The sequence below is a fragment of the Bos javanicus genome, chromosome 21, assembly GCF_032452875.1.
Source record: "Bos javanicus breed banteng chromosome 21, ARS-OSU_banteng_1.0, whole genome shotgun sequence".
Lineage (NCBI taxonomy): Eukaryota > Metazoa > Chordata > Mammalia > Artiodactyla > Bovidae > Bos > Bos javanicus.
The window spans coordinates 31,258,847-31,273,298 of record NC_083888.1 but is presented as its reverse complement, the minus strand read 5'-3'; the positions used below and the strand labels follow the sequence as shown (position 1 = coordinate 31,273,298).

At 40.4% G+C, this 14,452-nt stretch overlaps 1 protein-coding gene across 5 annotated transcripts in view; it reads left to right on the top strand.

Annotated features, from left to right (window-relative positions):
• SCAPER (S-phase cyclin A associated protein in the ER) overlaps positions 1-14,452 on the top strand; it is a 423,555-nt gene that overhangs the window by 324,199 nt on the left and 84,904 nt on the right. For all 5 annotated transcript variants that reach the window (XM_061394725.1, XM_061394723.1, XM_061394726.1 and 2 more), the window contains exon 26: positions 12,977-13,209. In XM_061394725.1, coding sequence (XP_061250709.1) covers positions 12,977-13,209 — 233 coding nt within the window. The remainder of the gene's footprint in view (positions 1-12,976; positions 13,210-14,452) is intronic.

The window sequence follows — 14,452 nt, the reverse complement described above, 5'->3', positions numbered from 1 at the left end:
AGAAGACTGAAATTACTAAAATCAGAAGTGAAAGTGAGGTCATTACTACCAATTCTATGAAAATGAAAAGGATGGTAAGAAAGTACAGTGAACAGTTGTACACCAAAAACTTGGATAACCTAGATGAAATGGAAAAATTCCTAGAAGCACAAAATCTACCAAGACTAAATCATGGAGAAATAGAAAATCTGAATAACGTATAACTAAGGAGGTGGAATCTGCAATTTAAACTCTTAAAGAAAAGCCCTGTACCTGATGGTTTCACTGGCAAATTCTAGCAAACATTTAAAGAACTACTATCTGTACGTCTCAAACTTTAAAAAAAAAAAACTAAATGAAGAGAAGGGAACATTTCCTAACTCATTCTATGAGGCCAGCATACTTACTATGAAAGCCTGTGAGAACACTACAAAAGAATAAAACTACAGACCAGTATCCCTTGTGAATACTGATGTAAAAATCCTCAAGAAAATACTACCAAACCAAATTCAGCAGCATATTAAGAGGATTATACACCACTCCCAAGTGCAGTTTATTCCTGGAATTCAAGCTTGGTTCAACATACAAAAACGAATCAGTGTATTACACCCCCTTAACAGAAGGAAGGAACGAAATACACATGATAATCTCAGTTGCTACAGAAAAGCATTTGACAAAATACAGCACCATTGTGTGTCAAAAGAAAAACCATTGTATAAACTAGAAAGAGAAGGAAAGTATCTTCACATAATAAAATTCATATATGAAAATCTATAGCAAACAATATACTCAGTGGTGAAAGACTAAAATCTTTTCCCCTAAGATCAAAAACAGGCAGTGTCCATACTCACTGCTTCGACTCAACATAGTACTGAAGTTCTAGCCAGAGGAGTTAGGCAAGAAATAGAAATAAAAGTCATGCAAATTGAAAAGGAAGAAATGATCATTGTTTTTTCCTAATATGATCTTATATGTAGAGAACCTTCAAGATTCCACACAAATGAAAAAAAACTGTTAGAACTAGTAAATGAATTCAGCAAAGTAGCAGGATACAGAGCAACAAGCAAATTTAACTACAAAACTACAGTAATCCAGGAGTGTGCGTGTGTGTGCGTTCTCAGTCATGTCCAACTCTTGGACCCCATGAACTGTATCTCTCCAGGCACCTCTGTCCATGGGATTTTCTAGGCAAGAATACTGGAGTGGATGGCCATTTTCTTCTCCAGGGGATCTTCCTGACTCGAGAATCAAACCCACATCTCCTGTGTCTCCGGCATTGGCAGGTGGATTCTAAGACAAAAATGAATCAAGGAACTAAATATAAAAGCTAAAATAATAAAACCCATGGAAAAACATAGGGCAGGGGTTTCATGATGTTGGATTTGGCAGTGATTTCTTGTATATGACACAAAAGGCACGGGTAACAAAAGAAAATAGACATATTGGACTGAATGATTTTCTTTTTAATTTGTGCATCAAAAGACACTATGAATATAATAAAGAGGCAGCCTTCAGACTAGGAGAAAATATTGGCAAATCATTTATCTGATAGGGAATTAATATCTAGAATATATAGGAAACTCCTGCAACTCAGTAACAACAGCAGCAAAATAAAGCCCAATTAAAATATTGTCAAAAGACTTGGACGTTTCTCCAAAGAAGATATGTGAATAACCAATAAGCACATGAAAAGATACTCAACATCATTAATCATTAGGGAAATGAAATATTACCTCATATTCATTCATAAGGATGGCCATTGGCAAAAAGATTAAAAAAACAAATGGTTTGGTGAAGATATGGAGAAATTGGAACCCTTGTGCACTGCTGATGGGAATGTAAAATGGTTACAACCATTGTAGAAAATGGTGTTTTCTTTAAAGTGTCTAAAGGAACTCATTCTTGAAAAAACTAAAAATAAAATTACCATATGGTCCAGTAATTTTGCTTCTGAGTATATACCAAAAAGACTTGCAATAAGAATCTTTTTGAAAAGATATTCATATATTCATAGCAACATTATTCACAGTAGATAAAATGTGGAAACAAACCCGAATGCTCATCAATGAATGAGTGGATAAATAAAGTTGTGGTATATCCATACAGGGGAGTGTTATTCAGCCTTCAAAAGTTTAGAAGGAAATTCTGCTGTGCACTTCAGCATGCATGAACTCTGAGGATATTATGCTTAGTGAAGGAAGCCAGTCACACAAAGACAGAATACTGTGTGATTCCACTTACATGAGGTGCTTAGCGTAGTCAAGATTATAAAGACAGAATGTTGAATGTTGGTTCCCAGAGGCCCTGGGAAGGAGAGAATGGAGAGTTATTGTTTCGTGGGTATAGAGTTTCAGGTTTGCAAGATGAAAAGAATTAAGGGGATGAATGGTGGCGATAGTTGCACAGAAATGTGAATGTATTTATTACCACTGAACTGTGTGCTTAAACGTGGTGAAGAGGGTAAATTTTGTGTTACATGTATTTTGCCCCAACTTTTTAAAAGACAAAAATGGGTTAAAAGAGTAGATGCCTCATGATAATTGTCTCATATACCTTAGAAGGTGATATAGCCCAGCCTCTGGAATCAGACTACCTGGATACAAATTCTAACTCCATAATTAGCGAACTTCTAATTTTGAACCAATTTCTTTGCTTCTCTAAAACTCAATTTTCTCACCTATAATTTGGGGGTAAACAATAGTACCATTCTCAAAGAATTTTGTAGTCTTTTAAAAACACTTGTTAAGTACATATATGAGGAACTGAACATTAGTTACGAGGGGTAGAACAGTGTATGAAGCACATTTGTCCCAGTCTTCACAGAGCTTCTGTTTTACCAGGTATGGGAAGTAGGCATCATGAGATTAATTACGTGATTAGCGTTGTGACACATGCAAAAAGAACGTGTACAAAGTACACTAGGAAAGCGTAAATGGGGACTGACCAAGTCAGGAGGGTCAAGAAAGGCCTCCCAGAAGAAGTCACGTTTACATTAAAATCCTGAGGCTTTAGTTTTTGCCTGTTAGCTAGGCAGAAGGGGAGGTGAGAGGATAATCTAGGCAGAGAGTATAGCTCCTGAGAGAGCCCTGAGGTGGAAAAGAGCTTGTGGAATTCAGGGAACCAAAGAAAGGCCATTGAGGCTAGATCCTCGTGAGCAAGAAGTGAAGGGAATCAATTTGGGCAAGTGAGGTAGACTGGGGCCAAAGCTGGACTTTGTAGGTTCAGTTAAGTTTCTGACTTTAGTCATAAATGTACACTCTGGAAGGGTGTCAGGTACAATCAGAAATGGACTTTGGGGGAACAAATATGAATGCAGAGAAACCAATTAGATTGTCAGAGTAGTCTGTAAGAAAGATTATGATGACTTGGACTACTATAAGTATGGCCATGAAAATGGAGTCAAGAAATATTCAGGATGTAGAATTGGGGTGTGTCTATGCTGAGTTACTTCAGTTGCGTCTGACTCTTTGCGACACTGTGGACTGTGTAGCCTGCCAGGCACCTCTGTGCATGGGATTCTCCAGGCAAGAATACTGGAATGGGTTGCCATGCCCTCTTCCAGAGGATCTTCCCACCCCAGGGATCGAACCCGCATCTCTTGCATCTTCTGCATCGCAGGCAGATTCTTTACCTCTGAGCCACTGGGGAAGCCCTTAAAATTGGTAGGTTTTGGTAATGGATATGTAGAGTAAGGGGGGCCTCCCAGGTGGCACTAGTGATAAAGAACCTTCCTACCAATTTAGGAGACATAAGAGTTGCAGGTTTGATCCCTGGGTCGGTAAGATCCCCTGGAGGAGGGCATAAGCTAAGCTAAGCTAAGTCGTTTCAGTCGTGTCCAACTCTGTGCGACCCCATAGACAGCAGCCCACCAGGCTCTGCCGTCCCTGGGATTGATTCTCCAGGCAAGAATACTGGAGTGGGTTGCCATTTCCTTCTCCAATGCATGAAAGAGAAAAGTGAAAGTGAAGTCGCTCAGTCATGTCCGACTCTTAGCGATCCCATGGACTGCAGCCTACCAGGCTCCTCCATCCATGGGATTCTCCAGGCAAGAGTACTGGAGTGGAGTGCCATTGCCTTCTCCAAAGGAAACCCACTATTCATATTCCAGATAGATGGCTTTATTTGAATAATTTCATGATCATAAATTAGACCTACAGAATCATAGACACTGAGAATAAAAAGAGGCCTTAGAGATTAACCATTCCATCCTCCTACTAGGAAAGAAACAGTGATGTTGGGATAAATCACTATACATGAAATCAGGCGTTCTGAATTTGAGAAGCTGTGTTATCATTTACTGACTTCACAAGCTTGTTCAAGTTGTTTTACCTGTCTGAGCCTGTTTTCTCACTTGCACAATAAGGATAATAATAAATATATTTGAGAGTTGCTGTAAACATTTAATGAATTAAAGTACCTCTCATCATCTTACTTCAAACAGACTCAGCAAATTTTAAAGCCAAATGCCCTTAATTTATGCAGAAAGACTGGGGACACACAGGTCATGTTGGTAACAATGGCTGAGGTAGAATGAGACCCTAGCCTCCTAGCTCTCAGCACAGTAATCTCAACACATCGGTACTGCTTTGTAAATGCTTCTAGAACCTACTCATTCTTTCATTCCACAAACCTCTAAAAGCACCAGGTAGATAGTAGGCACCTTAATTGCAGAGACAAATAGCTTACAGTCCAGTAGAAAAGACAGATTGCTATTGTTGTTAGTTACTAAGTCGTGTCCGACTCTTTGCAACCCATGGACTGTAGCCTGCCAGGCTTCTCTGTACATGGGATTTCCCAGGCAAAAATACTGGAGTGGGTTGCCATTTTCTTCTCTAGGGGATCGGATCCAGGTCTCCTGCATTAGTAGGTAAATTCTTCAGCGCTAAGTCACCAGGAAAGCCCAGAAAAGACAGATAAGAGACATTTAAAATGCACTGCTGTTTGTGCTACAATAAAGCAGAATGTGCACAGGGTATTTGGAGACTGTAGTGAAGCACATGACTTATGTTGGCAGGTGGGGGAGATAGAAGACATACCCCGTAGAGTGCAGCAACTGAAGCAGGAGTAAGAGGTGAAGAAGTAGAAGACTGCATGGAGAAGGGGGTGATGGGCAAATTCCTTTCTGCCTTCTACTCACTTTACAGATTCATCCAGGGTGACTGCATATTGTACATTTTTGATTTTTAAGTGCTGGTTTTATTTTTAACTCTTGAATAAGTTACAACAATATCTTTTTTTTTTTTTCCTGACCTGGCTTTCTTTTTTTTTATTTATTTTATTTTATTTTTAAACTTTACAATATTGTATTAGTTTTGCCAAACATCAAAATGAATCCGCCACAGGTATACCAATAATATCTTTTTAATTGAAAATCAGTGTCTAAGTGCATTCAACAAGATATTTTTCTAACACCTTCTACATAGTCAGCGGGCTTCCCAAGTGACTCAGTGGGTAAAGAATCCACCTGCCAGTGCAGGAGATGGAGGTTCAATCCCTGGATAGAGAAGACCTCCTGGAGAAGGAAATGGCAACCCATTCCAGTATTCTTGCCTGGGAAATCCCACAGACAGAGGAGCCTGGTGGGCTATAGTCCATGGGGTCACAAAGAGTCAGACATAGCTTAGCGACCAAGCACACATACACATAACCAGTGTTGTGTATGGAACAGAAAGGCGCCAGGAACAGAAAGAAAGTGAGGTCGCTCAGTCGTGTCCGACTCTTTGCGACCCCATAACTGTAGCCTGCCGGGCTCCTCTGTCAGTGGAACTTTTAAGGCAAGAGTACTAGAGCAGGTTACCATGCCCTCCTCCAGGGGATCTTCATGACCCAGGGATTGAACCCGGGTCCCCCGCATTGCAGGCAGACGCTTTACCATCTGAGCCACCAGGGAAGCCCAGGAAGTTGTTTTAGGTGCCAGGAACAGACCAGTGAACAAAACAAAATCTCGCCCTCGTGGAGCTTATATTCTAGCTTTGGGAGACAGGAAATATCAATACATAATAGTTCAGAAGGTGACCATTGCAGTGGGAGAAAAATAAAGCTTGAGTAAACAGGAAAGGGAATTGGGTTTGCTGGAGAAGGCTGTAACTTAAAGAGGTAGTCTGGGAAGGCTTATAGATAAGGTGGCATTTGAATAGAGAACTAGCAGAAGAGGGGGAGTGAGTCAGGAGGATACCTGGTAGAAGAGTATTCAAGCAGAAGAGATGATAGAGCAAGAGCCAGCAGAGTGGAGCACATGAATTTAGAAAGATTACTGAAGAAGTATCTCAGGAAGGGGCTCTTTGGCCATTATGCATTTTTGGACTTTAACTTTGCAGAAGATAAGAAGCCAGGGATTCTTTTGAGTAGAAGAATGATATGATTCAACGTTAATAGCAAAGAAATTTCCAACCATCAAGACCACTAAGGCATGTACTATAGAGTTTGCTAAAATTATTTTATTTAGGATTTTGACTGCATAAAATGTATAGTCTGAAAGGCATAAATGTATTAAAAATACAAATGTATTTGGGATAAAATACAACATCCTCTAATACTGTCTTAATATTGTTTGTGGAATTTTTAAAACATAACGTTGGAAAACTATTAGCCATTCCTATGTAATTTCTTTTCGTGCTTTCAAGCCAAGTAAATCATCAGGGTAAATATCTTTCGTGACTTCTATTTTTATAACATAGCATGTCATAATGTAACATGAGCGTGGATGTTTTATGAAATATCAGTGGTGCAGACTGCTGTGTGTCTGAAGACAGTTTAGCTAAGGGAGTAAAATGGTGCCAACAGCACAGAAGCCCGTGTCTGATGCTGGAGCCCTTCTACGTTTTTTTGCCTTTTTTTTTTTCCCCTTATACTCTGACACTGACTTGGTAGGACCTTTCTAAACAATCTCCTTTTGGTTCTTAGTGAGTTTAATTCATATTCCAACCATTGTGAACACACTGTACAACTTAAAAATACTTAAACCCAACTTCACAATACTGAAAATTAGTTGGAATAGTATTACCACTGATTACCAAGTTAATTTTGTCTCTCATGGAATCATATTACAGAGGGATAGATTTATACTACTAATAAAAGCATCTTTCTGGGTTGCAAAAAAGAATGTAGGAAGTTTTTGAAGCATGGTAGGAGGTATTGGGGGGAAAAAAGAATATGAGCTCGTCTTTTAAAAGTGATAGTGACTTAATTTAATTTTGCTAAAACACTTTGCTTCAGGCCTTGGCCCTATAGATATTGGGTTTCTCCTTGGAGTAGGTTTAGAGAACAGTACTAATTTCAGCCCTGATGGTTTCTTTCTTTTTAGGAAAATCTCTTTCTCCCCTGGACCATGATTTCCTCAACTATAAAATGAAACAATCTGATTCTAAGTTTCTTTCTAAATCTAAAACTATATGAAATATCTGCAGATTTTGAGAGGGCCAAATGTTTTTTGAGAGGAAGGAGAAATTTAATAACTATGTACATGAAATCAACTTATAGTTTGCTGCTTCTGTGAGAGTAAGATAATGACCACACCAGTGTATCCTAAAGAAATATACTAAAGGAAATACCTTGCATCCATTGAAGAGAAACTGTGGCTTATAGATTTCTGCCTCAGAAGTGACAAATTGAAAGGAGCCAAAAGCTGCATAGCTCTGATTTTTCCCAGGCCAAGCCTGGCACATTCCAGCAGGTGGTAAAGTCACACGCACGGCTGCGTGCTGGGAAGGTAACCTTCCCCTGCCCTCCACAGACCACCCACCCCAGGATGGAATGTGTTCCAGACTCAGGTAAACCAGGTGTGCAATAGACAGTGGGCGGGGGAGGGGAGGATGTTGCTAGAACACCTTTCCTAAAGGACAGGCCCCTGAACGTGCAGTGTGCCCTTGGCCCAGCAGCAGTGTTAGAAGGAAGTTCAAACTCAAGTGTTAGGGTTTAAGCGTATATCAGAACTCTAGATATGCACTTCATCTACTCAGTGTCCCAGAAGAGCAGGCCGCTAATGAGTTACTTTACCTCTGGCAAGTAACAGTGATAGCCAGCCAGACAAAGACAGCAGTGCAGAGTGCTGCTCTGAATAGAATGGCCTCTACAGTGTTAGGTACCTTCTCCTTAAAGTTTCTCTTTATCAAGTCTCATTCTTGAAGACTAGAAAGAACCTTTTGTCTAACTGAAGATAAGCCCTTTCATACCTTAATTCAGGCAGTTTTGAAATTCTTAGATGAAACATCAGTTTCCTATTAAACATTGCAGTAAAATGATTTTAAACTAGCAGAAGAAAAATCTATGTAGAAGGATGGGGAAAGCTTCTGTGACCGTTTGAGTAAAATGATGTCCTGATGAGACAAAGTCTTCACCAAAGCAAAAGAAAACTATTTTCAACAGTGAAAGGATCAATGTTAAATGAGGAAATTAGAGAGAAAAACAGATTTGGGGGGAAATCTGATGAGGTGAGGGGCTGAGACTGTTGGAAAATAAGAAATCAGGGTGAGAAAAAGAAAACTTCAGTACAGTGAGGGCCTTTGGACTCGGGTACCTGGTCCCAGGGTTCACCATGACGAGCCTAACAAATGGGGCTTGGCTCCTAACAAGGAGGAGAGCTCCTTGGCTCCTGCAGACCACAAGGGTTCTTCGTATAATTGGCAAATTGTTAGAGAAATTTTTGCATTTGTGTTTAATTTATAAGAAACTGGTAAAATGGTGTTTCTAAAATTAAGCAGAAATCCCCAATAGAAGAGAAAAATCAAAAGTTGTCAGCTGTGAACAAAGAATATAAAAATAGTGTAAACATATATCTGATTTACTTGACCTTGATTGAGCTTATTTTAGGGGACTGATGAAGAAGTGACGTTTGGTCCCTGAACCACATTTATGGTTTCTGAATAAGAGGCTTAGTATATTTCATTCATAATTATTCCAACAATCTTTAAATAAAATATTTTCATGCTCTTTGGTACGAGTAAAGTTCTTATTAATTAAGAACTTTTAATGGAAAAGACATCAGAAAGGCAGTGTTTGACCCATGATCAGTTTTCACCTCCTTCCACTAGAGACAGTTTCTCCAGAATTCTCAGAAAAAGAGGTGGCCAGTGGGAAGTTGGTGTGGGGTGAGAGAAAGCACGTGGCTTTAGAGTCTAACAAACTCAGGTTCTAATCCCAGCTCTTTAACTATAGCTGTGAAACTTGGATGTGTTAACTGCTGTCTCTGACCTTTGAGATGTTAATCTGCAAAAATTAAATGTGATGGTATAAGCGAAGTGAAAGTGAAGTCGCTCAGTCGTGTCCGACTCTTTGCGACCCCACGGACTGTAGCCTATCAGGTTCCTCCATCCATGGGATTTTACAGGCAAGAATACTAGAGTGGGTTGCCATTTCCTTCTCCAAATCGTATGGTATAAGGAAAATGCTTAAATACTTGGCATAGAAGAAAACCCTAAGAAATGTTAGTTTTCATCATTTTTTCTCTGCACCCCACCCCAAATAAGTTGCGGCTCATAATTTAGCCTTTTTTTTTTTTTTAATACCTTAAGGTTGTCTTTTTGAGCATAAACAGGTATACTGTTTTTCAGTTCAGTTCAGTCACTGAGTCGTGTCTGACTCTTTGCGACCCCATGAATCACAGCACGCCAGGCCTCCCTGTCCATCACCAACTCCTGGAGTTCACTCAGATTCACGTCCATCAAGTCAGTGATGCCATCCAGCCATCTCATCCTCTGTCGTCCCCTTCTCCTCCTGCCCCCAATCCCTCCCAGCATCAGAGTCTTTTCCAATGAGTCAACTCTTCGCATGAGGTGGCCAAAGTACTGGAGTTTCAGCTTTAGCATCATTCCTTCCAAAGAAATCCCAGGGCTGATCTCCTTCAGAATGGACTGGTTGGATCTCCTTGCAGTCCAAGGGACTCTCAAGAGTCTTCTCCAACACCACAGTTCAAAAGCATCAATTCTTGGGCGCTCAGCCTTCTTCACAGTCCAACTCTCACATCCATACATGACCACAGGAAAAACCATAGCCTTGACTAGACAGACCTTTGTTGGCAAAGTAATGTCTCTGCTTTTCAATATGCTGTCTAGGTTGGTCATAACTTTTCTTCCAAGGAGTAAGCGTCTTTTAATTTCCTGGCTGCAGTCACCATCTGCAGTGATTTTGGAGCCCCCAAAAATAAAGTCTGACACTGTTTCCACTGTTTCCCCATCTATTTCCCATGAAGTGATGGGACCGGATGCCATGATCTTCATTTTCTGAATGTTGAGCTTTAAGCCAACTTTTTCACTCTCCACTTTCACTTTCATCAAGAGGCTTTTGAGTTCCTCTTCACTTTCTGCCGTAAGTGTGGTGTCATCTGCATATCTGAGGTGATTGATATTTCTCCCAGCAATCTTGATTCCAGCTTGTGTTTCTTCCAGCCCAGTGTTTCTCATGATGTACTCTGCATATAAGTTAAATACTGTTTTTAGTAAATAATAATTTCAGTGCAAAAAAAAATGAGTCCAGTAAAAGCAATGAGTCTCAGATTGCAGAGCCTTTAGTATTCTTATATCTGTTTTTTTCTTGAGCTTCAAGAATAGTGTCATGTTGTGCTTCCCTGGTAGCTCAGTTGGTAAAGAATCCGCCTGCAATGCAGGAGACCCTGGTTTGATTCCTGGGTCGGGAAGATCCGCTGGAGAAGGGATAGGCTACCCATATCCAGTGTTCTTGGGCTTCCCTTGTGGCTCAGCTGGTGAAGAGTCCACCTGCAATGCAGGAGAGCTGGGTTCTATCCCTGGGTTGGGAAGATCCCCTGGAGAAGGGAAAGGCTACCCACTCTAGTATTCTGGCTTGGAGAATTTCATGGACTGTACAGTCCATGGAGTTGCAAAGAGTCGGACACGACCGAGTGACTTTCACTTTCACTTTGCTACCTCTAAAATGGCCACCACTTCTCCTTCATATTGTTCTTTCTGTTCTACTATAAACCAGTAAGCCACAGCTTGCTACACTTATTTGTAAAATCAGAGTCTACAGGGTCTAAATGTCCTTACGGTAAGCAGAGAATCTCTGTTTCTTTGACCATGGACATACTGGATATTCAAATGTTAGATGAGCAGGTGATTAAATAAATGACATTAATTTTGGTATCTCAGAAGTCTTTAATATCTTCATGATTCTCAACTGTATTTTTAAAAGATCTGATTACTGGGTAAAAATGCTTCTAGAAAAGGGAACGATTGCTAAGAGCATGTGTATAGTGTTTTATTTGAAATATTTAGTATCAGTACTAGGTTTTTGAAATGAAAGGAATATGAAAATTTGTGATATATGAAGAACCCTGACATCACCCAGAAATGTGTTTCTCATATTCTTTCTGTAGTTTGCAAAAGAAAAGGAAAGTTGTGCCTTCATGGTGATTTGCCGAGTTGTAAATGTGAAGTATTTACCTAAAGTCGTGTGACCTGCTAGAGGAGGAACTGGAACTTGAACACAAAGCTATCTGATTCCACCTTTAAACTTTCTTCCTCCCCATCTCTGGCCTGTTGTCTCTGCCCCTTTCTTGGTAGCAAGGTCTTCAGGAGCCTCTGCTCCTGGGAAGAGTGAACCCTTAAGTAGCCAATATCACATGCCAAAGCACAGAGTTCCCAGCCCGGTAATTACATATCTAGCCACGGTGCTTCCAGTCATCCTTCTCTGTGAGAGCTGCTGTTCATACCCAGTTGTATTTACTGCTGGTAATAGTAGGAATCATAGTAAGAGTGGCAGTTGCTACTTCTTTTTGGATGGAGCAGATGACACTTCCATGGGCCTTGCCTATGAGCCAGACGTTGTACTAAGGCTTTACATATGTTGACTCATTGGATACTGTAATTATCTTCATGTGACAGTTGAGGAAACTGAGACACAGAAAGGTTAAGGAACATGTCTAAGATCATATAGCTGGGGCTGGAACCCAAGCCCAAGTTCTGACTCCTTGTCCAACTTTTAACAGCCATATTACTTCCTGTAAACTATAAGTAAACAGCTCAATATGACCCTGTGTATTAGGGGAAATACTATTATATTTTACCATTTTGTAATAAGAAATGCAAATTTTTTCCTCATAGAGGAATTTAGATTAGATGTTTTAAAAATCTACTTTGACAAGAAACAGTGCTATTGTGGGAAGGGGGACACCTTCCAGGGCCCAAGAGTGGGCTCTTGTCTAACACTCAGAAATGAACTGTCGGAGGAGACATGTGCTGACAAAACAAGAGACTTTATTGGGAAGGGACACCCAAGTGGAGAGCAGTAGGATAAGGGAACCCAGGAGGACTGCTCTGCCATGTGGCTCGCAGTCTCGGGTTTTATGGTGATGGGATTAGTCTCTGGGTTGTCTTTGGCCAGTCATTCTGACTCAGAATCCTTCCTAATGACACACACATTGCTCATTCAAGATGGATGCCAGCAAGAAGGATTCTGGGAGGTGTTGGACACGTGGTGTCTCTTTTTGACCTTTCCTGAACTCTTCTGGTTAGTGCTGGCTTATTAGTTCCGTGCTCTGTACCAGGACCTCCTGTTGTAAAATAACTCACACACATGGTTACTATGGTGTCTGACCAGGATGGGTGGTTTCAGTCAGTGTGCTTCCCATAACAGTGCTATCAATTAGCCAGTTGGTTTGTTTTCTGAGTTTATACAAATTTTTAATACTTTATGCAGTTGAATAAGTAATATTTATTGAGTGCTTATTATATGCTTAGGATGACCTAAGCATTTTATGTCATTAGCTCATTTAGTCCTCACAAGAACCCCATGTTATTGGTAATGTCATTATCCCTGTTTTATGAGAAAATTGAAAATTGGAAGTAGCGACCTGCCCAAGGACACCTAGCTACTAGGGGCAAAATTGAGATTTGAACTGACAGTCTGACTTTAGAACCAGTACTCAAGCATTCAAATAGCACTTCTAGAATTTCAAAATTATTTATGATTCCAGAAATTTTCCATATCATCTCTGTTCATTTTTGGTGGTTTTATTGAAATACAATACTGTATTTTTTCCATCTAGGTTTATGTTCCAGATGAAAATAATGCTATTTTGGGAAGAAATACAAATAAGCAAGTTTTCGAAGGCTTGACAACTGGACTTCTCAAAGTCAGTGCTGCGGTTTTTGGCTGCCTGATTGCCAATCGACCAGATGGAAACAGCCAGCCAACTACACCAAAAATATCAACACAGGAAATGAAAAGCAAACCCTCACAAGGTGATGCTTTTAACAGTCGAGTTCAGGACCTCATCAGGTAAATTTCTAGATTTCTTAAAACTTGTTTGTTTAAAAAAAATATTTTAAAATAATTTTAAGTCTCAGGGCCCATGTAATGGCAATTGTTCTCACACCATCCACAAATTCCTGACAGAAAATATACCACATTTTGTAGAGAGAAGGAAAATCCTATTAATGAAAAGCAGTATAGTTAAAGCTCATCTGTCATTCTTGGTATTTAATATTCAATATTAGAATAGGTAGTTTCCAAGCTTTTTATAACTGTTTTTGCTGTCAACTCTTTCCAACTCAAAGAATTTCTAAGAATTCCCCTATCTCAGGTCATCTCTGCTTATAAATTTGGTTCAGATTTTAGGTACTCATAATAGCTATCATTAATTGTAGCACCCATTATTAATAATGTATTGTGTTGTTGTTTAGTTGCTAAGTTGTGTCTGACTCTTTGCAACCCCGTGGACTGCAGTATGGCAGGCTTCATTGTCCTTCACTATATCCCAGAGTTTGCTCAAACTCGTGCATTGAGTTGGTAGCCTCGTTTTGTCAGAACTTTCCACTATGACAAAGAACTCTCGACTCCCGGTGTGGAAAGGAAGAATCTTTTAGGGGCTTCCCAGGTGCCACTACTAGTGAAGAACCAGCCTGCCAGTGCTGGGGATGTCAGAGACAAGGGTTCAGTCCCTGGGTTGGGAAGATCCCCTGGAGGAGGGCATGGCAACCCACTCCAGTGTTCTTGCCTGGAGAATCCCACAGACAAAGGAGCGTGGCGGGCTACAGTCCATAGGGTCGCAAAAAGTCTGACAGAACTTGAAGCGACTTAGCGCAGAAAGTGTAGAAACTCTAGAGGACAATGATATCCCCTGGATCCTCTGTAGTTTTGCCTCAAGTGACGCTAATGGTAAAGAACCTGCCTGTAATGCAAGAGACATAATTAGATGTGGGTTTCATCCCTGGGTCAGGAAGATCCCCTGGAGAAGGACTTGGCAACACACTCCAGTATTCTTGCCTGGAGAATCCCATGGTCAGAGGAGCCTGGTGGGCTACCGTCCATAGGATCACAAAGAATTGGACACGACTGAAGTGACTTAGCTCGCACACACTCCACTATGACCCTTCTGTCTTTGGTGCCCATGCAAGGCATGGCTTATAGTAGCTTTGTTGAGTTACGCAAGGCTGTGATCCATGAAGGGGAGTAAGGTATTGTAGTAGAGGCTTTGCAGCCCTGTAAGTGTAGGATTTCTAATTCAGACTTTGTTCAGTTC